Source organism: Eptatretus burgeri, chromosome 17, assembly GCF_056783735.1.
Source record: "Eptatretus burgeri isolate ZD-2024b chromosome 17, Ebu_testis_v1, whole genome shotgun sequence".
NCBI classification, from domain to species: domain Eukaryota; kingdom Metazoa; phylum Chordata; class Myxini; order Myxiniformes; family Myxinidae; genus Eptatretus; species Eptatretus burgeri.
This window is the reverse complement of record NC_140977.1, coordinates 11,247,613-11,274,576: the sequence shown is the minus strand read 5'-3', so window position 1 is coordinate 11,274,576 and position 26,964 is coordinate 11,247,613. Positions and strand designations below refer to the sequence as shown.

Below are 26,964 nucleotides of genomic sequence, written 5' to 3'. Positions count from 1 at the left end.
CTTTTCAGCATAAAAAAAAAACATTAGATCTGTGCCAGTCCCTTTCTGGACAGCTTTACCTGTTGGTGGTGCTTTTCTTTTTGATGGCACTGAAAAAAACTTCAGTCCCACCTGCGACATACATAACTGAAGTTGGAGTATCTTTTCCAAATAGTCGCTTCAGCTACATATGAGAGCCTACCTGATCTGTTCCGCTGATTGTCTAGGCAGGGATCAATTTTCAGTCCTCCAGACAATGACAAAAGCAAAAAAAAAAAGCAAAAACCGAGATCGGTCAAAACCGGAAATTCTTCTTCTTGTTAATCATCATCATAATAATAATAACGAGACGATCCGTAAACCCGTTGGGTTCCCGATGTGACAGCGGTTGATGAAAAAAAATCATTTCAAGAAAAAACAAACAGATAGCTCCAGCAAACTAAACCGCTGAGGTTGTTTGCATTGATCAAATTCTTCCGAAGAGTATTTGACTGAATCGGGAATAGGTTTTTAAAATAATTTTTGTCGTTGCTGGATTTAAACGAAACTTGATAATGCGCACCAAAGGAGAAAGGTGAGTAAGGTGGGCTGAAAATTTTTGCGCTATCTTGTACCATTTTGGCTCTATTTGGGTAACATACATACATACATACATACATACATACATACATACATACAAGATGAGAGTTTTCGTAAAAAATAGAAGATAACAACTAGAAGGGCACTCGGTAGAGCACATACCTCCGCCACGCAATGCATGATCCATGAGACCATATCGGGACCAATACATTTTTGAGATATCATGTGATATATAGTTTTTGTCTCCGTCTCTCAATAGTGAAGAATCAGTATAAAAATTAAATAATTCTCGTATCCAGATTTGGATTCAGATTTTTTTTTTTTCACCAAAATTCACCAATATTCACCAAAATCGAATAAATTCTTCCTTGTCACACACCCAGCATGTCCACCGAGTTTCATCCGAATCCATGCACAACTTTTTGAGATATCCTGTACACAAGCAAACAAACAGACAAACAAGCAGTCATAGACTGGTACTTACAAAATCGTCAACTTGACTTCTGATTTTGTCAAATAAAAGTTCTCTTGAGAAGGTAGCGACGCAAACCAGAAGTTTCTACGATGATTCTGTACCAAACCATCAAAAATCGTAACGTCGACCGAAGCAAAAATCTCCATTTCTCCACGCAATTATTTTATATTATTTTATCAAAGTCACAAAACCGTAATATTCGGCCATCCACCAACAATCTTTACATAATCCGACGGCTTAGCGAGTAAGGCATGCGACGGTAACCTTTATTGGGATAAAAAAATGACTTTTAAACACCATCTTTATCGAAAACACCGTCAGCGCACACACGCAAAACCTTTACGTGACTCAACGACGCATCTGCTCGAGCGCGCTGCACCACGTGACGAGCCGTGACGCAGCGAGTGAAATATTTTTTATACAATCTTAAAACGTCTCCAAAACATCCGATTTTTACCAGAATTTCGACAACCGAGTGTTAAGCGTCCTAAGCGATCGCAAAAACCGAAGACAAAATTAAAATCGAAGTTAAAACGAACTCGTAACGTCGACCGAAGCAAAAATACTCCATTTCTCCACATGAATTTATGGAATTATGTTTGACCTCATTGTGACCTTGACCTTTGACCGATTTTGACCAAAATGTAATCAGCACTAGCCATCACCCTCCTGAATCACGTGGTGTAATTTGACATTGGTAGCTTCTTCCGTTCTCGAGTTATCGTGCCTACAAACAAACACACAAACACACACAAACAAACACACAAACAGAGGACGGAAGTCATCAATATACATAATAAACAAACAAGCAGTCATAGACTGGTACTTACGAAATCGTCAACTTGACCTCTGACCTTGTCTAATAAAAGCTGTCTCTAGAGAAGGTAGCGACGCAAACCAGAAGTTTATACGATAATTCTGTACAAAACCATCAAAAATCGAATGTTTGACCTCACTGTGACCTTGACCTTTGACCGATTTTGACCAAAATCTAATCAGCGCTAGCCATCACCCTCCTGAATCACGTGGTGTAATTTGACATCGGGAGCTTCTTCCGTTCTCGAGTTATCGTGCCTACAAACAAACACACAAAAACACAAACACACACACACAAACAAACAAACACACAAACAGAGGATGGACAAGACAAGATGGACGTAAGTAACAAGATGATGTTGTGCAGAGCACGAAACTTGCAAAATCCATAAAAGAAATTTGACCTCAAAAATATTTGGTGGTTGAATTAAATGACTAAATATGCAACTCCTCTTCAAATTCCAAGTCAATTGGATGAAAATTGACAATTTTAGAAATACGGCCTATGTTGACCTTTTGGCCACGTGGACCTCAAAAATAATTGGTGATTGAATTCAGTGACCTGATTTGAAAATTCTCTTCAAATTTCAAGTCAATCAGATGAAAATTGAGGATTTTAGAAATACCACCTTATTTGTTGACCTTTGGCCTATGTTGACCTTTTGACCTCGAAAACAATAGGCTTCTTCCTTATGACAAACTCTACCATGTGGTGAAGTTTTGTGAAGATCCATTTGAAATTGTGACCTGGAGGCAATCATGAGACAGACAAACAGAGAGACAAACAAAATCGACTGACTAATAACCTTGAAAAATCTTCAATTTTACAAGTAACAAACAGACAGACAGGGGTGAAAACAAAACCTCCTTCACCTTCGGTGGAGGAGGTAATAATGTTCAGACAGTGTATTTCCGAGCTGCCTCTCTCAATGGCAATGACTCTGGTACCATCAGACAGTTTCACTTGGTGCAGCATCCTTTGCTGTCGTAATTTTAATAGCTTGAAAAGATTCCATGAAAAGTATGCAAAACTGCATTCCTTTGTAAAGTAATAGGAAGGCAAGAGAGAGGTGGGTGGGATTACGACAATCAATCAGCCCGACGGGGGCAGGACCACTAGATACATTTGCCCAAGGCCAATCAGACCTATGTGAGTGCGCTTAACTGTGGAATATTATCAGGGTTGTGGGTCTAGAAAATACAGGGTGGGGCATTTATATCTGACGGTTTTATTACCCTTATAACTTTTTTGTTTCTAAACCAAATAAAATAAAATTTCCATTCAACATAGGCACATACTTCAAGTGTTTTAAAATCAATTTTGATTCTTTATTTCTTAAAAATTACATCAAACAAATGGGCCCCTTTCGAATTCGTGCATTCACGACAGCGGATCATCATATTATTGTTCATAACCGCAAGCAACGTCTAAGCCTGGTGTTGGCTTAGTGGTTAGGGTGGCGGCTTGGGATCCCAGGGTCCTGAGTTCAAGCCCCGTTGGCTGCTGAATTAACACCAGGGGGTTGACTCAGCCTGTCATCCATCTGAGGTCGGCAAAGTGAGTACCAGTGTACTGGTCCCGGTGTATGCCCCGGTTAGAATAGGTGTACCATATCCCTGTGTGTCGTAAGAGGCGACCAGGGTTGGCGTCAGGAAGGGCATCCGGCCATAAAACATTGCCTCAAGAAAAAGCCAAACCGCTGCACAGCAGGGAAAAATGGCTGTAAAAACGGTCATATATATAACCGCAAGCAACGTCTCTTGATCAATAGAGCGGATGGTTGCATTGATGTTTGCCTTCAATTCATCGATCGATGTTGGATGTTCCTCATAAACTTTGCCCTTCAGAAATCCCCAGAGGAAGAAATCTGGTGGAGTTAAATCTGCCAAATCAAAGTGTACGTCATCTGTCATGATAACCTTGTTTGTGAAATTGGCATGCTCATTGCTTGAAAAAAAATTAAGAATTAAAAAAACAAAAAACATGCTCATTGCATTTAAAAAATATAAAAAATAAAAAAATTAAAATGCTCATTGCATTAAAAAAAAATATATATATATGTATATATATATATAAATGCTCATTGCATTTTAAGTGCTCCATCATTAAAAACTTTCAAGTATTATCTGTAAAACAAAGAAAACAAGAATTAGTTATGCCAAGACTGCTTCCAGCTCGAAAGATTGCAAATGTGTCAGATATAAATGCCCCACCCTGTACATACTGTGAAAATATACTGCGAAGACTGAGAGTATGGCTCAATAAAGAACGTAATAATAATAATACATGTGGAAGAAATATCGGGGATGCAACTTTGTGATGGTTGTACCCTCCCCCCCCCCCCCAGGGAAGTTTCGGAGAACAGAGCAAATTCCTATTTTGTGGGTCAAGGAACCCCTCGTAGACCCCCTTAATGAGCGCAGATTTTGATGTGGTCGATTAACTTTGGTACACCACGGGTGATGATGGTTGTGGTCAAGCTATATTTATATAATTTCAGTCACCTGGGTTTAGTTGATTAAGTGAGAGCTGATTGGCTATTCCCTCCATTCACAGGTGAGAGATGTGGGTGGGTCTTTCATACATACATATATATATATATATATATATATATATATATATATATATATATATATGTATATATATATATATATATATATATATATATATATATATATATGTATATATATATATATATGTATATATATATATATATATATATATATATATATATATATATATATATATATATATATATATATATATATATATATATATATATATATATATATATATATATATATATATATATATGTATTTGAGGGTCAGGGTTCGGTGGCAAGAATGACCACTAGGTGGGGAAAGCTTGCGTCGTCTCCCACCAAACTCCCCGGAATTGTAGGTCGTCGCTCGGTTAACTCCGCGAGCCGGCGGGTCGTTTAATCGACCGTGGTCGCCAATATCTCAACCGCATAGCGTAGGGTTGATTTGTCTATAACCAATTTACCTAATAAACTATGCGATTTTTACTACCGGGGAAACCACACCCTCGGCACGTCTTGCTCAAACCGGGTGTCACTCTACCGACTGCGGTAGAGTTCCAACTACTGACTACCAACTCCGGTTCGGGTGCAGCCGAGCGGAAACTGCCAAAGCCGTGCCGGCTGGAATGAACGGATTTATCGGGGATAAAACCCCGCCTAAACTCAGATCCGAACCATGCTGGACCAATTCAAGAAGGGACAGAAACGGACAGGGAATATTTCTGCAAATGTTTATTTACAATAAAAAGACAAAGGCAAGACTTAACACGAATATGCAAGAAGGAATATTTACAATGAGCAAAAACACTTATTCAGATCTACTTACAAGACAGGCCCACACGCAGACACACAAAATGAAAAGAAACCCAGAGTCTTTATTGGACCCTCGCAGCCGTGGAGAGAGACAAGCTGGTGGTCAGAGTTCGGTGGTGTACCTGACCGACGGAGGAAGGGAGTGCTCCGCGATGCGGCACCTGACAAAGGTCGTTGGTCCAGTCCCCAGTCGCACATAGTGACTCGTGGTTCGTGGTGGAGCTCGGGTGGTGAACAATCGGGGTCCACGGAGGGAGGTCAGGGTCGCCCTGTCCTTCCTTAAAACTCCTCGTAGCAGCCACCGTGAAACTCCAGAACCCCGTACAGCCACCATGAAACAAAACTGACTGCATACAGCTACCGTGAAAGCAAACACAACCCGTTACAACCACCGTGAAACTCCAGAACCTCGTACAGTCACCATGAAACAAAACTGACTGCTTACAGCCACCGTGAAACTCCAGAACCCCGTACAGCCACCATGAATCAAAACTGACTGCTTACAGCCACCATGAAAGCAAACTCGACTCGTTAGAGCCACCGTGAAAGCAAACTCGACCCGTTACAGCCACCCTGAAAGCACACTCGACCCGTTACAGCTACCGTGAAAGCAAACTCGACCCGTTACAGCCACCGTGAAAGCAAACTCGACCCGTTACAGCCACCCTGAAAGCAAACTCGACCCGTTACAGCCACCATGAAAGCAAACTCGACCCGTTACAGCTACCGTGAAAGCAAACTCGACCCGTTACAGCCACCGTGAAAGCAAACTCGACCCGTTACAGCCACCGTGAAAGCAAACTCGACCCGTTACAGCCACCGTGAAAGCAAACTCGACCCGTTACAGCCACCCTGAAAGCACACTCGACCCGTTACAGCCACCATGAAAGCAAACTCGACCCGTTACAGCTACTGTGAAAGCAAACTCGACCCGTTACAGCCACCGTGAAAGCAAACTCGACCCGTTACAGCCACCGTGAAAGCAAACTCGACCCGTTACAGCCACCGTGAAAGCAAACTCGACCCGTTACAGCCACCGTGAAAGCAAACTCGACCCGTTACAGCCACCGTGAAAGCAAACTCGACCCGTTACAGCCACCGTGAAAGCAAACTCGACCCGTTACAGCCACCGTGAAAGCAAACTCGACTCGTTAGAGCCACCGTGAAAGCAAACTCGACTCGTTAGAGCCACCGTGAAAGCAAACTCGACCCGTTACAGCTACCGTGAAAGCAAACTCGACCCGTTACAGCCACCCTGAAAGCACACTCGACCCGTTACAGCTACCGTGAAAGCAAACTCGACCCGTTACAGCCACTGTGAAAGCAAACTCGACCCGTTACAGCCACCGTGAAAGCAAACTCGACTCGTTAGAGCCACCGACCGTGAAAGCAAACTCGACCCGTTACAGCCACTGTGAAAGCAAACTCGACTCGTTAGAGCCACTGTGAAAGCAAACTCGACCCGTTACAGCCACCGTGAAAGCAAACTCGACCCGTTACAGCCACCGTGAAACTCCAGAACCCCGCACAGCCACCATGAATCAAAACTGACTGCTTACAGCCACCATGAAAGCAAACTCGACTCGTTAGAGCCAACGTGAAAGCAAACTCGACCCGTTACAGCCACCCTGAAAGCACACTCGACCCGTTACAGCCACCCTGAAAGCACACTCGACCCGTTACAGCCACCATGAAAGCAAACTCGACTCGTTAGAGCCAACGTGAAAGCAAACTCGACCCGTTACAGCCACCGTGAAAGCAAACTCGACCCGTTACAGCCACCGTGAAAGCACACTCGACCCGTTACAGCCACCCTGAAAGCACACTCGACCCGTTACAGCCACCCTGAAAGCACACTCGACCCGTTACAGCCACCATGAAAGCAAACTCGACCCGTTACAGCTACCGTGAAAGCAAACTCGACCCGTTAGAGCCACCGTGAAAGCAAACTCGACTCGTTAGAGCCACCGTGAAAGCAAACTCGACCCGTTACAGCTACCGTGAAAGCAAACTCGACCCGTTACAGCCACCCTGAAAGCACACTCGACCCGTTACAGCTACCGTGAAAGCAAACTCGACTCGTTAGAGCCACCGTGAAAGCAAACTCGACCCGTTACAGCTACCGTGAAAGCAAACTCGACCCGTTACAGCCACCCTGAAAGCACACTCGACCCGTTACAGCTACCGTGAAAGCAAACTCGACCCATTACAGCCACCGTGAAAGCAAACTCGACTCGTTAGAGCCACCGACCGTGAAAGCAAACTCGACCCATTACAGCCACCGTGAAAGCAAACTCGACTCGTTAGAGCCACTGTGAAAGCAAACTCAACCCGTTACAGCCACCGTGAAAGCAAACTCGACCCGTTAGAGCCACCGTGAAAGCAAACTCGACTCGTTAGAGCCACCGTGAAAGCAAACTCGACCCGTTACAGCTACCGTGAAAGCAAACTCAACCCGTTACAGCCACCGTGAAAGCAAACTCGACCCGTTACAGCCACCCTGAAAGCACACTCGACCCGTTACAGCTACCGTGAAAGCAAACTCAACCCGTTACAGCCACCGTGAAAGCAAACTCGACTCGTTAGAGCCACCGACCGTGAAAGCAAACCCGACCCATTACAGCCACCGTGAAAGCAAACTCGACTCGTTAGAGCCACTGTGAAAGCAAACTCAACCCGTTACAGCCACCGAGAAACTCCAGAACCCCGTACAGCCACCATGAATCAAAACTGACTGCTTACAGCCACCATGAAAGCAAACTCGACTCGTTAGAGCCACCGTGAAAGCAAACTCGACCCGTTACAGCCACCCTGAAAGCACACTCGACCCGTTACAGCCACCCTGAAAGCACACTTGACCCGTTACAGCCACCGTGAAAGCAAACTCGACCCGTTACAGCCACCCTGAAAGCACACTCGACCCGTTACAGCCACCATGAAAGCAAACTCGACCCGTTACAGCTACCGTGAAAGCAAACTCGACCCGTTACAGCTACCGTGAAAGCAAACTCGACCCGTTACAGCCACCGTGAAAGCAAACTCGACCCGTTACAGCCACCGTGAAAGCAAACTCGACCCGTTACAGCCACCGTGAAAGCAAACTTGACCCGTTACAGCTACCGTGAAAGCAAACTCGACCCGTTACAGCCACCCTGAAAGCAAACTCGACCCGTTACAGCTACCGTGAAAGCACACTCGACCCGTTACAGCTACCGTGAAAGCAAACTCGACCCGTTACAGCCACCCTGAAAGCACACTCGACCCGTTACAGCTACCGTGAAAGCAAACTCGACCCGTTACAGCCACTGTGAAAGCAAACTCGACCCGTTACAGCCACCGTGAAAGCAAACTCGACTCGTTAGAGCCACTGACCGTGAAAGCAAACTCGACTCGTTAGAGCCACTGTGAAAGCAAACTCGACTCGTTAGAGCCACTGTGAAAGCAAACTCGACCCGTTACAGCCACCGTGAAAGCAAACTCGACCCGTTACAGCCACCGTGAAAGCAAACTCGACCCGTTACAGCCACCGTGAAACTCCAGAACCCCGTACAGCCACCATGAATCAAAACTGACTGCTTACAGCCACCGTGAAAGCAAACTCAACCCGTTACAGCCACCGTGAAAGCCAACTCGACCCGTTACAGCCACCGTAAAAGCAAACTCGACCCGTTACAGCCACCGTGAAAGCAAACTCGACCCGTTACAGCTACCGTGAAAGCAAACTCGACCCGTTACAGCCGCCGTGAAAGCAAACTCGACCCGTTACAGCTACTGTGAAAGCAAACTCGACCCGTTACAGCCACCGTGAAAGCAAACTCGACCCGTTACAGCCACCGTGAAAGCAAACTCGACCCGTTACAGCCACCCTGAAAGCAAACTCGACCCGTTACAGCCACCCTGAAAGCACACTCGACCCGTTACAGCTACTGTGAAAGCAAACTCGACCCGTTACAGCTACTGTGAAAGCAAACTCGACCCGTTACAGCCACCATGAAAGCAAACTCGACCCGTTACAGCTACTGTGAAAGCAAACTCGACCCGTTACAGCCACCGTGAAAGCAAACTCGACCCGTTACAGCCACCGTGAAAGCAAACTCGACCCGTTACAGCCACCGTGAAAGCAAACTCGACCCGTTACAGCCACCGTGAAAGCAAACTCGACCCGTTACAGCCACCGTGAAAGCAAACTCGACCCGTTACAGCCACCGTGAAAGCAAACTCGACCCGTTACAGCCACCGTGAAAGCAAACTCGACTCGCTAGAGCCACCGTGAAAGCAAACTCGACTCGTTAGAGCCACCGTGAAAGCAAACTCGACCCGTTACAGCTACCGTGAAAGCAAACTCGACCGGTTACAGCCACCCTGAAAGCACACTCGACCCGTTACAGCTACCGTGAAAGCAAACTCGACCCGTTACAGCCACTGTGAAAGCAAACTCGACCCGTTACAGCCACCGTGAAAGCAAACTCGACTCGTTAGAGCCACCGACCGTGAAAGCAAACTCGACCCGTTACAGCCACTGTGAAAGCAAACTCGACTCGTTAGAGCCACTGTGAAAGCAAACTCGACCCGTTACAGCCACCGTGAAAGCAAACTCGACCCGTTACAGCCACCGTGAAACTCCAGAACCCCGCACAGCCACCATGAATCAAAACTGACTGCTTACAGCCACCATGAAAGCAAACTCGACTCCTTAGAGCCAACGTGAAAGCAAACTCGACCCGTTACAGCCACCCTGAAAGCACACTCGACCCGTTACAGCTACCGTGAAAGCAAACTCGACCCGTTACAGCCGCCGTGAAAGCAAACTCGACCCGTTACAGCCACCGTGAAAGCAAACTCGACCCGTTACAGCCACCCTGAAAGCACACTCGACCCGTTACAGCCACCGTGAAAGCAAACTCGACCCGTTACAGCTACCGTGAAAGCAAACTCGACCCGTTAGAGCCACCGTGAAAGCAAACTCGACTCGTTAGAGCCACCGTGAAAGCAAACTCGACCCGTTACAGCTACCGTGAAAGCAAACTCGACCCGTTACAGCCACCCTGAAAGCACACTCGACCCGTTACAGCTACCGTGAAAGCAAACTCGACCCGTTACAGCCACTGTGAAAGCAAACTCGACCCGTTACAGCCACCGTGAAAGCAAACTCGACTCGTTAGAGCCACCGACCGTGAAAGCAAACTCGACCCGTTACAGCCACTGTGAAAGCAAACTCGACTCGTTAGAGCCACTGTGAAAGCAAACTCGACCCGTTACAGCCACCGTGAAAGCAAACTCGACCCGTTACAGCCACCGTGAAACTCCAGAACCCCGCACAGCCACCATGAATCAAAACTGACTGCTTACAGCCACCATGAAAGCAAACTCGACTCGTTAGAGCCAACGTGAAAGCAAACTCGACCCGTTACAGCCACCCTGAAAGCACACTCGACCCGTTACAGCCACCCTGAAAGCACACTCGACCCGTTACAGCTACCGTGAAAGCAAACTCGACCCGTTACAGCCGCCGTGAAAGCAAACTCGACCCGTTACAGCCACCGTGAAAGCAAACTCGACCCGTTACAGCCACCCTGAAAGCACACTCGACCCGTTACAGCCACCATGAAAGCAAACTCGACCCGTTACAGCTACCGTGAAAGCAAACTCGACCCGTTAGAGCCACCGTGAAAGCAAACTCGACTCGTTAGAGCCACCGTGAAAGCAAACTCGACCCGTTACAGCTACCGTGAAAGCAAACTCGACCCGTTACAGCCACCCTGAAAGCACACTCGACCCGTTACAGCTACCGTGAAAGCAAACTCGACCCGTTACAGCCACCGTGAAAGCAAACTCGACTCGTTAGAGCCACCGACCGTGAAAGCAAACTCGACTCGTTAGAGCCACTGTGAAAGCAAACTCAACCCGTTACAGCCACCGTGAAAGCAAACTCGACCCGTTAGAGCCACCGTGAAAGTAAACTCGACTCGTTAGAGCCACCGTGAAAGCAAACTCGACCCGTTACAGCTACCGTGAAAGCAAACTCAACCCGTTACAGCCACCGTGAAAGCAAACTCGACCCGTTACAGCCACCCTGAAAGCACACTCGACCCGTTACAGCTACCGTGAAAGCAAACTCAACCCGTTACAGCCACCGTGAAAGCAAACTCGACTCGTTAGAGCCACCGACCGTGAAAGCAAACCCGACCCATTACAGCCACCGTGAAAGCAAACTCGACTCGTTAGAGCCACTGTGAAAGCAAACTCAACCCGTTACAGCCACCGAGAAACTCCAGAACCCCGTACAGCCACCATGAATCAAAACTGACTGCTTACAGCCACCATGAAAGCAAACTCGACTCGTTAGAGCCACCGTGAAAGCAAACTCGACCCGTTACAGCCACCCTGAAAGCACACTCGACCCGTTACAGCCACCCTGAAAGCACACTTGACCCGTTACAGCCACCGTGAAAGCAAACTCGACCCGTTACAGCTACCGTGAAAGCAAACTCGACCCGTTACAGCTACCGTGAAAGCAAACTCGACCCGTTACAGCCACCGTGAAAGCAAACTCGACCCGTTACAGCCACCGTGAAAGCAAACTCGACCCGTTACAGCCACCGTGAAAGCAAACTTGACCCGTTACAGCTACCGTGAAAGCAAACTCGACCCGTTACAGCCACCCTGAAAGCAAACTCGACCCGTTACAGCCACCCTGAAAGCACACTCGACCCGTTACAGCTACCGTGAAAGCAAACTCGACCCGTTACAGCCACCCTGAAAGCACACTCGACCCGTTACAGCTACCGTGAAAGCAAACTCGACCCGTTACAGCCACTGTGAAAGCAAACTCGACCCGTTACAGCCACCGTGAAAGCAAACTCGACTCGTTAGAGCCACTGACCGTGAAAGCAAACTCGACTCGTTAGAGCCACTGTGAAAGCAAACTCGACTCGTTAGAGCCACTGTGAAAGCAAACTCGACCCGTTACAGCCACCGTGAAAGCAAACTCGACCCGTTACAGCCACCGTGAAAGCAAACTCGACCCGTTACAGCCAGCGTGAAACTCCAGAACCCCGTACAGCCACCATGAATCAAAACTGACTGCTTACAGCCACCGTGAAAGCAAACTCGACCCGTTACAGCCACCGTGAAAGCAAACTCGACCCGTTACAGCCACCGTGAAAGCAAACTCGACCCGTTACAGCCACCGTGAAAGCAAACTCGACTCGTTAGAGCCACTGTGAAAGCAAACTCAACCCGTTACAGCCACCCTGAAAGCACACTCGACCCGTTACAGCCACCCTGAAAGCACACTCGACCCGTTACAGCTACCGTGAAAGCAAACTCGACCCGTTACAGCCACCGTGAAAGCAAACTCGACCCGTTACAGCCACCGTGAAAGCAAACTCGACCCGTTACAGCCACCCTGAAAGCACACTCGACCCGTTACAGCCACCATGAAAGCAAACTCGACCCGTTACAGCCACCGTGAAAGCAAACTCGACCCGTTACAGCCACCCTGAAAGCACACTCGACCCGTTACAGCCACCATGAAAGCAAACTCGACCCGTTACAGCTACTGTGAAAGCAAACTCGACCCGTTACAGCCACCGTGAAAGCAAACTCGACCCGTTACAGCCACCGTGAAAGCAAACTCGACCCGTTACAGCCACCCTGAAAGCACACTCGACCCGTTACAGCTACTGTGAAAGCAAACTCGACCCGTTACAGCCACCCTGAAAGCACACTCGACCCGTTACAGCCACCATGAAAGCAAACTCGACCCGTTACAGCTACTGTGAAAGCAAACTCGACCCGTTACAGCCACCGTGAAAGCAAACTCGACCCGTTACAGCCACCCTGAAAGCACACTCGACCCGTTACAGCTACCGTGAAAGCAAACTCGACCCGTTACAGCCACCCTGAAAGCACACTCGACCCGTTACAGCTACCGTGAAAGCAAACTCGACCCGTTACAGCCACTGTGAAAGCAAACTCGACCCGTTACAGCCACCGTGAAAGCAAACTCGACTCGTTAGAGCCACTGACCGTGAAAGCAAACTCGACCCGTTACAGCCACTGTGAAAGCAAACTCGACTCGTTAGAGCCACTGTGAAAGCAAACTCGACCCGTTACATCCACCCTGAAAGCACACTCGACCCGTTACAGCTACCGTGAAAGCAAACTCGACCCGTTACAGCCACCCTGAAAGCACACTCGACCCGTTACAGCCACCATGAAAGCAAACTCGACCCGTTACAGCTACTGTGAAAGCAAACTCGACCCGTTACAGCCACCGTGAAAGCAAACTCGACCCGTTACAGCCACCGTGAAAGCAAACTCGACCCGTTACAGCCACCCTGAAAGCACACTCGACCCGTTACAGCTACCGTGAAAGCAAACTCGACCCGTTACAGCCACCCTGAAAGCACACTCGACCCGTTACAGCCACCATGAAAGCAAACTCGACCCGTTACAGCTACTGTGAAAGCAAACTCGACCCGTTACAGCCACCGTGAAAGCAAACTCGACCCGTTACAGCCACCGTGAAAGCAAACTCGACCCGTTACAGCCACCCTGAAAGCACACTCGACCCGTTACAGCTACCGTGAAAGCAAACTCGACCCGTTACAGCCACCCTGAAAGCACACTCGACCCGTTACAGCTACCGTGAAAGCAAACTCGACCCGTTACAGCCACCATGAAAGCAAACTCGACCCGTTACAGCCACCGTGAAAGCAAACTCGACTCGTTAGAGCCACTGACCGTGAAAGCAAACTCGACCCGTTACAGCCACTGTGAAAGCAAACTCGACTCGTTAGAGCCACTGTGAAAGCAAACTCGACCCGTTACAGCCACCGTGAAAGCAAACTCGACCCGTTACAGCCACCCTGAAAGCACACTCGACCCGTTACAGCTACCGTGAAAGCAAACTCGACCCGTTACAGCCACCCTGAAAGCACACTCGACCCGTTACAGCTACCGTGAAAGCAAACTCGACCCGTTACAGCCATTGTGAAAGCAAACTCGACCCGTTACAGCCACCGTGAAAGCAAACTCGACTCGTTAGAGCCACTGACCGTGAAAGCAAACTCGACCCGTTACAGCCACTGTGAAAGCAAACTCGACTCGTTAGAGCCACTGTGAAAGCAAACTCGACCCGTTACAGCCACCGTGAAAGCAAACTCGACCCGTTGCAGCCACCGTGAAACTCCAGAACACCGTACAGCCACCATGAATCAAAACTGACTGCTTACAGCCACCATGAAAGCAAACTCGACTCGTTAGAGCCACCGTGAAAGCAAACTCGACCCGTTACAGCCACCGTAAAAGCAAACTCGACCCGTTACAGCCACCGTGAAACTCCAGAACACCGTACAGCCACCATGAATCAAAACTGACTGCTTACAGCCACCGTGAAAGCAAACTCATCCCGTTACAGCCACCGTGAAAGCCAACTCGACCCGTTACAGCCACCGTAAAAGCAAACTCGACCCGTTACAGCCACCGTGAAAGCAAACTCGACCCGTTACAGCCACCATGAAAGCAAACTCGACCCGTTACAGCCACCGTAAAAGCAAACTCGACTCGTTAGAGCCACCGTGAAAGCAAACTCGACCCGTTACAGCCACCATGAAAGCAAACTCGACCCGTTACAGCCACCGTGAAAGCAAACTCGACCCGTTACAGCCACCATGAAAGCAAACTCGACCCGTTACAGCCACCGTGAAACTCCAGAACCCCGTACAGCCACCGTGAAAGCAAACTCAACCCGTTACAGCCACCGTGAAAGCAAACTCGACCCGTTACAGCCACCTTGAAAGCAAACTCGACCCGTTACAGCCACCGTGAAAGCAAACTCAACCCGTTACAGCCATCATGAAAGCAAACTCGACCGGACCCCTTTTACAGAGAGTCTCGGAGATTTTATTGGCCTCACTCCACGGGGAGGGACCCTTGGCGAAAACGCACCTCACTGTTCGCCTCTGATTGGATCGGGTCCTCCGGCCCACCTTTCCGGGACGGGGCCTCGGCCCCTGCCAGGAGATCCCAGTTACTCCTCCACGTGGCTTCACTCTCGATGAGTAACAGTGTCAGCGCCACGAAGGTCATCGTACAAGAGTTACAACGTTCGTGGGAACCTAGAACTGGAACTGCGAGACCCCCTCGCGGCAAGTCAAGGTACGAGCAGCCAGAGGGTGGTGATTGAGCGTGGTGGGCCGAAGGGGTCATGCAGATGGGATGGTTCATTAGATGTAATAACCTAACTAAAAGAAATCACAACGCACGCCTTTGATTCTCCCACTAGACAAAAGGAAGGGGATCTGACTACACACATACTTAATGACATAACTGACTTTTGGGACATCTGTATGTTGAATGCAAATGGTTTCCAGATCCGTAACAATATGTATATATGTATTTCCTAAAGGGTGGGAGCATGGGCTTGGTGAAAAAACATACATCAACCACATAACACCCCTTGACGAGACCACCACCAATTGCACTCCATACACATGCACACAATCACCATTCAATGCTCAAGCTACCTAAAAGTCCTGCCAACATCCCAATACCCCTCTATCTCCATAACTTCTCAGTACCTATCTAATTCCAATTTAAACTAATCTACTGTTTCTGCTGCGACTACCTTTCCAGGGAGACCATTCAATGTATTAACTACTCTCTGAGTGAAAGTCCCCTGTTTAACTACCATCTTAACTCTCCTCTTCTTTACTCTCAGCTTTATGACCCCTGGTCCTACCACTGTCTACTCTGTTGAATAATTCATCTTCACTTATTTTATCTCTACCTTTCATTATCTTGAACATCTCCATCATATCTCCTCGTAACCGCCTCCTTTTTAGTGAATAAAGTCCTGTCTCCTTAAGCCACTCGTCATAGCTAAGTCGAACTAGAACCGGAATCAATATAGTAGCCCTGCGCTGAACCCTCTCTGTGGCATCTCTGTCCTCCCTACGTTATGGTGACCAAAACTAAACACAATATTCTAAATGTGGCCCTCACTGAATTCCTGTACAATGTTAACACCTACTCTTTTGATTTATAATTGATCCCCCTCTGAATACAATCGAAAACCCTATTTGCTCTACCTAGAGCTACCTGGCACTGTGCTGCCTGCTTACCTCCCATATCTATTACCATCCCCAGATCCTTCTCCTGTGTGACACGCTCCAAAATTACCCCTTACATGGTGTAATCCCTATTTTCATTGTTCTTTCCCAACCCCAGCACCTTACACTTGCTCAGGTTAAACTCCATCTGCTAATCTGTGCAAGTATCGATACTTTCCTGTATCTGATCACTACTCCATCTACTATCCACCTCACCTCCAAGCTTTGTGTCATCTGCAAATTCGGAAAGCCGACTTCACCCCACTGTCGAAACCATTGATGTAAATAATAAATAATAGTAGTCCGAGTACTGATCCCTGAGGTACCCCAAAACTTACATCTCCCAGCAAGACATCCTCCAACTCACCGCCACTCTTTGCTTCCTACCACGAAGCCAGTTTGCAATCCAATTAGCTACCTGACCAGCCACTCCACAAGCCCTCACTTTGGCTAACAACCTCCGATGTGGTACCTTATCAAATGCCTTCTTAAAGTCGAGATATACACGACCGGTCAAAAGTTTTAGAACACCCCCATTTTTCCAGTTTTTCCTGAAATTTAAGCAGTTTCATGTTTCAACGTACTCTGAAATTAAAGCATAAAACAAATAAACAATTGCAGATAAAAAAGAAATCATGGAATCGTTTTGTTGAACAAAATTTAATATAAATTTTTGACTCATCAAAGTAGCCACCTTTTGCCGATATAACATCCGAACATACTCGTGGCCGACTCTGGATCCAGCAAAAGAGACCCAGATCATCACGTTTCCTCCTCCATGTTTGACAGTTGGTGTCACACACTGAGGAACCATCCTTTTGCCTACTTGACGGCGTACAAAAACCCTACGTGATGAACCGAAGATTTCAAATTTTGATTCATCGGTCCATAAGACCTTCCAGTGTTCAGTCGTCCACTGGCAGTGCTTCATGGCCCAGGCAAGCCTCTTTTTCTTATTTTGCCATCATAGCAATGGCTTTCTGACTGCCACTCAACCTGTCAAACCTGCAGCTCTAAGTCTTCTCTTCACAGTTGAAACTGAGACGTCCTTACTTCGACCAGCGTTAAGCTGTGCTTGAAGCTGCCATCCTGTGAGCCGCCTATCACGCAAGCTGTTCACTCTCAGAAACTTGCCTTCTGATTGTGTTGTGGCTTTGGGTCTGTCAGACCTCTTCTGTCAGAGTTTCCTCCAGTTTCCAAGAGCCTTTTGATGGTGTAGGAAACTGTACTCACTGACACCTTGGCTTTTTTGCAATTACTCTAAAGGAAAGACCCACACTTTTAAGGGTTATAATGGTCTGCCTGTCTTCCTTTGTCAATTGTCTTTTTCTTGCCATTACGATAGCAAGATACTACTTCCTGCAGTGCAATATTGTCCAAATAATGCTTCAGAGGATGTAGCAACACAGTCTGTTCTAACACTGCTTTTATACAGACAGAGGGTTTGTAACTAATCAACAAAAGTTGGGATTTGTTTGCATCAACTTTCAAGGCTTAATTTACTTCCATTGCTGCAGAACAGCTGCAGTTGCTAACCCATTACTTGTTCCCTGAAAAGGGCCTTTTTTAACAACTCTGAAATTTACATTATTTTTCAGTTTTTGGTAACCGAAACTTTTTTTTTAACCTCTGGCAGTTTACTGCTTCGCTTTGTACCATTTCAGGTTATTCAATGGACTTGAACTGCTTAAATTTCAGTAAAAACTGGAAAAATGGGGGTGTTCTAAAACTTTTGACTGAGAGTGTACTATGTCCAATGCCTTTCCCTCATCCGCCCAATCAGACACTGCTTCATAGAACTCTAAAATATTTATTAGAGAGGGACTACCTTTGGTCCACCCATGCTGACTACCTTTAATTAGTTTGTATTTATTTAAATGGTTTCTCATCTGGTCCTTAATGTCTCAACACCTTCCCCACAAATGAAGTCAAACTAACAGGTCTATAGTTTCCCAATTCTTCTCTGGATCCTTTCTTATATAACGGTGTTACATTTGCTACTCTCCAATCCCCCGGTACCTGTCCTGACTCCAGGGAACTATTGAAAATATCCGTTAACATCTCGCTTACCTGCTCAGCCACCTCCATCAATACTCTCAGGTGTATATTATCTAGACCCGGAGCCTTATCTTTTCTTAGATTTCATTGCTGTTCCTTTACTTCCTCCACTACAACCTGGATCTTCTGTAAAAGTCCTTCCTCACCTCCTTGATAAATACTCTCAGCCATTGGCAATTCTCCTGACTGTTCTTGTGTAAAAGTTGAAGAAAAATACCTGTTTAATAAGCCTGCTATCTCACTTTCATCACTAACCACTCTCCCGGTGCTATTCCTCAATGGGCCCACACTGGTCCTAACCTGTTCTTTTCCCCTGATATACTTAAAGAAAGCCTTGCTATGATGTTTAATATTCCTAGCCATGTCGTTCTCGTACTCTCTTTTGGCTTGTCGAGTTATTTTCTTCACTTGCCTCTGTTTACTCCGATAGTGATATAAATCTAACTCCAGTTCAGGTATTTTCTACGATCCTGGATGGACGAACGAAATTTTCTACGATCAGATTTTTAACCATGATGCACCCAAAGAGGCGTTTTAAGCAGTCATGAGGAGGTCATTTGGCCCATTATCGCCGTGTTGCACTCCAGAGTTAATTTATTTACTAACATGAGGTAATTTCTTCACTACAGCTTCAATCCTTTACACCCCTTGGACCATTTACACCCCTTAGACCCTCTAATTCCCATTTAGACCCTTTTGAGATGTATAGACCATCTTCAACCCTTTTTAACACAGACCTATAGACCACTTCAGACCCTTGGACAATTTCAGACCATTTGGACACTTCAGACTGCTTTTCCTCTTTCGCCCTTCGACCCATTTAAGACCCTTAGACCCTTAAAACACTTTAGACCCCTTTTTGGCCATTTAAGACCATTAAGCCACTCGAGATTCCTCTATACGCCTTAGAAAATCGAAAAAAAAATTCCCCCGAAAATCTTTTCGACGACCTTTTTTTGTGCACCATTCGTGTTGCATCACAAGTTGCAATGACGAATCGAAACTGATATCCCAAAGTGAAACTGATGTAGAAAAGTGAAATTGAAACTACTGATCTATGGATCATCAAATGGGAAACCAGAATATAATGCTGTGAGAAATACCAAATGGAAATTGCCAAAAGCAAAGCTATGGGGAGTATAGAGAGAGAGGGGGCAGGTTGGGGACTGAAGAAGCGATGTGGAGAGGAATAGGTGCCTGTAGGTGGTCGGTTGGCATAGAAGGAACTTTAGTGATCTTCCACCAGGTGGTAGGCCCAAAACGTGCCGAAATTTGTTTCCCAGCCGAGCTTTCATAATATGACCCTCACTTCCAAGCTGTACTTCAGAGGTACAACAAGAATGGATTGGAAATCTTTGCTGGTGGAATGGAACGAGGTTGCCAGGGTTACCAGCTCCAACTACTGCGATATCTGCACACTGAATTCCCTTTTCGACCAATACACACTCGTTTGAGATGAGACGTCGCTCATTTGAAGTGAGACGTTGACGAATCCATCAGTGACGGGGACCCTGCTAGTAGAAAATAATTGTGGAAGGCCAGGGTCTCAATGAGTGTGGTAAGGTTCAGTCATGGAAATTGGAGAAATAATGAACAGCAGACTTTAAAACCTCTAACTTTACTGAGAGAACAAAAATCTATACTAACTCGGACAATCGGAAGAGAGCATACGTCCGCCATGTGCAATGCCTGATTCAGTGGAACATATCGAGGCCAATAACTTTTTGAAATATCATGCCATATATTGTTTATAGCCCCATCTCTCAATGGTGAAGCATCAGTTAAAAAATTAAAGTGGTGACTGGCGTCCAGGCGGTGTCAGGCGTCTAGGCGGTGTCTGGCTCCGGACGGCGTTCTGGCGGTGTCTGGCTCTGGGCGACGTCCGGGCGGTATCTGGATCCGGGTGGTGTCTGGCTCCGGGCGGCGTCCGGCTCCGGGCGGTGTCTGGCTCCTGGCGGCGTCTGGCTCCTGGCGGCGCCCGGGCGGCGTCTGGCGTCCGGGCGGCGTCCAGGTGGTGTTTTGTTTCCATCTTCACTGTTATTCTATGCAGAATCAGTTTGATAAGATGGTAGGCATCATAATTAACGCTCCACTGCAAATCTTCCTTCTCTTCCTCTCACCTCACGCTGCCTTCCCTTCCCCCACCCCTCCTTGCTCCCCCTCCCTCCTCACTCTCTCCAACCTCCTCACTCTCTCCAACCTCTCTCCCCCTCTAGTATTCTCCTCATCAGAGAAGCGACGGATGGTATTTGCTAGTCGATAAATAAAATAGATATCTCATCATGCATTTTAGCACTCCTACTCCACTGGCACTACAAATAGTAAACAGACATACCTTTAATGGGAAGATCAATTAGTTCAGGATCGACCTTCAGCTTCCGATCAAAATCTGCAACAACAAACAGTCAGCCGGTCATGCCTTTACATGAGCTCCATCATTGGAAGTGAATGTTGGGATGTGATCAATGGGGATTGTTAACCAACTGTTTCTGTCAAATTTGCCAATTATGCTTCTGTCATTATTTTCAAGTGTGTGCATATTTACCCTGAACATCAAAAGGAACATTGTAATGTTTCAATGTGCAGAAAAAAAATAAATCAGTAAATTAAAAATTCATGATGTTGCTGTTCCAGTAACCACATGGCTTTATAGGTGTTCCCATCACGAGATGGCCTTAATAAGAGTCCAACAACATGATCTCGCCAACAACCTCCCGTAAGGTGGACCATCATAATCATCGTCTCATTGGAACGAGCAGAATGTTGTTGTGGTTCAGACCTTTGTCTTGAGATGTTGAATCATCCACAAACTCAGATTCCACCTTCAGAACTTCCACAACAAAATCTGAAAATAAAAACATCTCCAATCAAACTCAACTGAATTTAAAACATCTCATGAAACCCAACTATAAAGGGTACAATGAAACCTCTAAAAACCGGCACCCTTTGGGCCAAGCAGTTGCCAGATTATGGAAACTAGAAACACCCCACTCCCTTAGGGAGTGCCAAATCTTAGAGTTTCACTTGTGTCTCTCACAATGTTAAGGTTTTTCCTTGAATCCTGTACAGACTCCGAACCTATTGGTGGGTGATGGAACTCCCCTGTTTCAAGAATCTAATGCATCGACTTTCCAGTAAAATCACCGCATCCATGTTGATTTTTTTTTCCCTGTAGTACGTCACTATCACCATCACTGTCATCATGAGTGGGCTTCATTAGCATGGTTATAATCACCTCATCTTTCATTGGGTACAGCACACGAGCTGCATTGTTCATGCCATCTGCGATATCATCTTCACCGAAGTTCTTAGTTATCTCATGATCCATCCCCTTGGCATGTTGTAACAGTTCTGCTGCTTGAGTCTTCTGTGTTTTAAACTTTCAAAGTCCTCCTTCTCCTCATCGTCAACGAACATGGTGACCGGTCACAAGTGCATTCTTAATTGTAGCTGGTGTCACTGCACCCTTTGCCCGTGCAACTGCCCAGATTCAATCCTTGAGGGTGAACTGCTTCCTGAAGTCATTGATCCCACCAGCAGAAGTATAGGAACTCAAAATATGATGCGTCAGTTCATTCCTGTAAAAGCACCTAATGCTACAGAATACTTTTCCATGTCCTCCTTTGTAAATAATAAACCTCCCAACACATGTTCTTCCAACTTGCCTGTGATGTCTTTTCTTCATTGATCCAGCAAATTCCGCACTAGTGATCGTCGGGAAGTTTTACCCCAACTGTTTAGCTCCATTAAATAGTCAGCGCTGCACCCTCTGTTCCACTCGGCAGTCATCCAGGTGTGGGCTGACGACACGAGCCTGAGTTAGGCCACATCACCCCCAGGTAATCGGTGTTAGGCGGAGGAACACTGTGAGATTTGACCGTTTGATTGACGTTTGTGGTTGGTTCACAACCCGCTGCAATGCAGAGTTATCTGCGGCATGTCAGCCTGCAGGACCAGGCGTTCGGGAGGAGTCCGAGTACTTCCCCTCGTGGTTAACCCCAAAACCCGGATCAATAACATTTGAGGCATGGGGTGGAGAAGATGGATACAGAACTAGAAGGAAACTCTCAAGAGGGAAAACTGGAAATTTAAAAATAGGAATTGGCGTAGGGTGGAGGGGGATTGATGAGGGGAGAAAAGATCATGGTTTTCGACTGGGGATGATCTGAGATGGTGGAAAACAGCTGTTTTGAAGACCTGTAGGAAAGGATGAGATTGAAGAGGATGTGGAAGTTGCTTCCAGAGGCAGGACAAAAAGGCATCAGGCATGTTGCTGCCTGTGGCTTTGGATGCGATACGGAATTCCTCGGTTACTACTCGGTAAGCACATGTGAAAACAGGGGGTCCCATGGTCTCGATGTGTTCCATGATCTGGTGTTTGATGGGCTGGATTGTCGCCAATGGGCACATTGTGGACAGGAAGCCATAAAGTGCTTTCTGAAAAGGGCACGTGGCAAGGATGGAAGACACATGACGTTCAGCAACGTAATGGTGGATGCTTCATCAAGAACACCAAGCTGTGTCGAGGCATCCAATAGCCGGTGATGTTTCACATCTCAGAGGAGACTGAAATGACGAAAAAAAAAATCAGCACCCAGGATAGAGCATCTGTTGTCGGCAATAGTAAACAACTATGGAAATGAGCAACATAAACCAAAATCAAGCTGGAGGAGACATTCTCCAAAAAGTAACAATAGCACTGTTAGCGGTATGTAATTAATATTTTTGTCAATTTTTCCATTCAGCTGCAGACGGCAGAACAATGCTCACCTCTGCCCCGATGTCCACAAGAAAACAAAGTCCGCTAGTACGATTTCTCTCTGTCCTGAAGATGGGCACAGGTGGCGTTGCACAGCATGGAGCTCCAGGATGAGCCTCTTAAGGTCTGCCATTTCAGAATGCAGCTGTGCGACATGCTGTAGTGGAGGTATCACATTAGCTATGGTTTAAATAAGATGACCAGCAGATCCACTGTGGTGGATAGTGCCAGCTCTGCATTAGCTGCAAGTAAACGTTGCAAGAACGACTCACGAAGGAGCAACTAGTTGAAGGTGGCGTAGCGGTCACTGAGAAGATGCTGCGTATGATGCAGCAGTCATTGTGTGTGTTTTCGATCTCCTCAGTTGGAAGAAGTTATTGAAAGCGGCACTGCTTAGAGTGGGGGGGGGGGGTCGTGCACTTTATGAGCATGGCCTTCAAAGTCGTGTATGGGTTGTTCTTTGGAGGTTGTAGTTCTGTCACATACTCTTGTGACAAGGAACCGACAATGTATTTCAACCGCATAAACTTTGTAGTAATGTTCAGGGTGTCGAACTGCGTTTCGACCTGCGTAAACCACAGCTGCGAGTCATGAGGCCAGAATTCGGCAGTTTTATTGAAACCGCTGCCACAGATGAAGCTGGTTAAGCGATTGGGAAAGGCATGGCTGGTTGGTCATTCCTGACGATTAGTTGCACGCTGGTAACTCCTCGTACATCCATTTAGATCGCACGGTGCGTGGAACAGAGAGCCGGGTCCTAGAAGCACGCGGTCAGGAATTTGGGAAAGGCAATTGCCTGATATTTGAAAATAGGGAAGACACTAATCTGTATATCTTATCAATAATAATAAATGTGTGTGTGTGTGTGTGTGTGTGTGTGTGTGTGTGTGTGTGTGTGTGTGTGTGTGTGTGTGTGTGTGTGTGTGTGTGTGTGTGTGTGTGTGTGTGTGTGTGTCGTCTATAACTCCAAAACCATGAAACCTAGAGGCCCCAAACTTTGCATGCATTCTAAGGGAACTCCAAGGGCATGCATGAATGAAAATTGGGTCTTTGGGTTAATTTAAACAACCCTTTACAAGATAATTAACGGCATTATTCAATTATCCTTTATCAAGGCATCATCCTTGGTCAGTCCCTGAGTCAGGCCTCAGTCAGCTTGCTGGGGTCTTCGTTCGACATGTTTTTTTGGCCTGCTCAACAATGACTTGACTTTGAACAGGACACAACGGTTATTTTATTTTTTATTTTTTGAAGTTGGACAGACCAAGTGTAAGCCTTTCATGAAGGTAAGCCATTTACTTTGTTTGCATACACTCAATTTTTCCCCCCCCTTTATTCACTTGTCATCGAATGCTTGATCATCGTCCGGAGCGTCCGGAATACCTAAGAATTAATGGATACATCGCAATGCTTATAAACACCTGGAGACGTCGGTGTTCGTGCTTTTATTTCATTTCCGCACTTGTGATAACCTCGAGAAACTCTTAACTTGAGCTGAATTTCAAAATTTTAACTGCGGAATTGACCTCAGCAGCAGTTCCAACAGATAACAAAAAAAACAACATAATAATAATAATAATAATAATAATAATAATAATAATAATAAAAGTGTTCATTTGTCCAATTAAGAGATGGAAGAGCTTATCGGATTTTATCTGTAATGCTTATAAACGTGCAGGGTTGTGTTCATCCATTAGTTGATACTCCGGACGTGTCCGGGTGGCTGGCGTTCGTTCCGGACGTGTCCGGGCGGCCGGCGTTCGTTCCGGATGTGCCCGGGCAGCTGGCGTTCATTCCAAACGTGTCCGGGCGGCCGGCGTTCGTTTTGGACGTGTCCGGGCGGCCGGTGTTCGTTCCGGACGGCCAGCGTTTGTTCCGGACGTGTCTGGGCGGCGGGCCAGCATTTATTCTGGACGTTCCGGGAAGTGGTTATCTCCATTTGCTAGTCTATTTGCTAGTCTATAATAATAAATAAATGTGTGTGTGTGTGTGTGTGTGTGTGTGTGTGTGTGTGTGTGTGTGTGTGTGTGTGTGTGTGTGTGTGTGTGTGTGTGTGTGTGTGTCCTTAACTCCAAAACCATGAAACCAAGCATCCCCAACCTTTTCATGCTAACAAAGGGAACTCCAAGGGAGTGGATGAATGAAAACTAGGTGTTTGGGTAATTTTATACACCCGTTATGAAGATAATTAATGGCTTTCCTTCATGAAAGGCTTTCCCTTGGTCTGTCCAACTTCACCTCGCAGGGGTCTTAACCAACATTTTGATTCAGCCGACTAAAAATACCTTGACTTGGAAGCACAATATGCTCACACGGACTAGTTAAAGAATATAATCGAAATATGATTTCGAATTTCAGGATGAGATGTCGTGGACAAAATAAGTGTCACAATCTGGAGTGATATCTGAAAATGTAAAGAAATTACTGATTCTTATAAATCAGCCAATATCTTATCAGCTTTAAACAAGGCTGTGCATGCACCGTCTTTTTTTTTTTGTATACCTTGTCGAGGCTCGTATGAGAGTTAACACACAACGCACAGCAAAGGGGGGGGGGGGTCATGAGACAAGAGGGGTGGGAATGGGAAGGACAAAACAGTGGGGAACAGAGACATTAGGAGATCTATGGAAGGGAGAGGGATGGGGTGGGGAACATGGGGTATACAAGATGGACATTGCAGGGACTTTCAGGAAGAAAAACAGGGAATTTGAAGGAGGTGGTGGTGAACATCTGTTTTGAAGATCTGGGGGGAAGAATGGGATTGAATAGAGTGAAGGAGTTTATTCCAAAGGCGGGAAAAAGAGGAATGAAAGAGTGAAGGTGAGCAGTGATTCGTGATTTTGGTAGTTTTACCAGAAGAGGGGTTGCTGGCAGACCTTGAGCACCCTGCGGAAATATGATGGGGACATATCGCAGACAGAGCAGGGGGGGGCGAGACCAGAGAGGAGACGGTAGAAGACAGAAAGGCCACTAACCTTCCTGCGGTGAGAGAGAGTGAGAGGCCCAAAGACCCAGCCTCATCACGGGAGATACCAATGATCCGAAATGCCTTGGTTTCCACAGTGTGCAGCCGAGAAAGGTGAGAAGCAGGAGCACCAGCCCATAAGGGAGAGCAGTTCTCCATCAGGCTGCGGAATAAAGCTTTGTATGTGGTCAGGAGCTCAGGTGGGCCGAGGAAGGACTTTGCACGATGGAGGATTATCAGTTGGCGACTGGCTTTGGAGGCGAGGTTTCTCTCAATCTGAAGAAGAAAATCTGAAACTGCCAAAGCATTAAACTTAACTTTTTCTTCTATTCTGGTTTTTACTGTTTTTACCAAAGTGTGACTTCATTGAGTACAATGACAATAATAGAGCAGGCGAAGGCTCGTGCGGCATGAGCAGTGGGCGTGGCTACTGCGGATCGGTGTTCTGGGGGTGGTGGGAGTGGGATGGGAGGAGGGAAGGGGGGGAGGAATTCCCGGAGGAAAAGTAGATGAGAGGATTAGAATGAGTAAAGCAACAGGACGAGTGAACTTCGCATTCAAGAGAGAATTGAACAATGTTTTCAGTGGCTGCAAAGCAATGAATACCCACATCACGGTAGAATGGCCGAGAGGTATGCACACTCGCTCTAAGCTAGCTATCTCGCATGGGTTTGAATTGTTTCACCTTTTTGTGCGATCTGCTCTTTTTTCCCCCACCACCGAAGGTGAAGGAGGTTATGTTTTTACCCCTTTCTGCCTGTCTGTCTGTCTGTCTGTTTGTGTGCAGGATATCTGAAATACAATAATTATTTAATTTCTAAAGTGATTCTTCACCATTCAGAGGTAGGGCCAAAAACGA

General features: G+C 46.7%; 1 protein-coding gene across 2 annotated transcripts in view; it reads right to left on the bottom strand.

Annotated features, from left to right (window-relative positions):
• LOC147009311 (uncharacterized) overlaps positions 1-26,964 on the bottom strand; it is a 51,618-nt gene that overhangs the window by 20,545 nt on the left and 4,109 nt on the right. Inside the window, exons 2-5 of one of the 2 annotated variants that reach the window (XM_085861858.1) lie at positions 23,152-23,297; positions 21,617-22,947; positions 21,161-21,226; positions 20,717-20,770 (exon numbers count right to left, since the gene is read on the bottom strand). Coding sequence is in view for 1 of the 2 variants with exons in the window: in XM_085861857.1 (XP_085717983.1) it covers positions 20,717-20,770; positions 21,161-21,226 (120 nt within the window). In the remaining variant the exon portion in view is untranslated. The remainder of the gene's footprint in view (positions 1-20,716; positions 20,771-21,160; positions 21,227-21,616; positions 22,948-23,151; positions 23,298-26,964) is intronic. The other variant, XM_085861857.1, reaches the window with a different exon arrangement.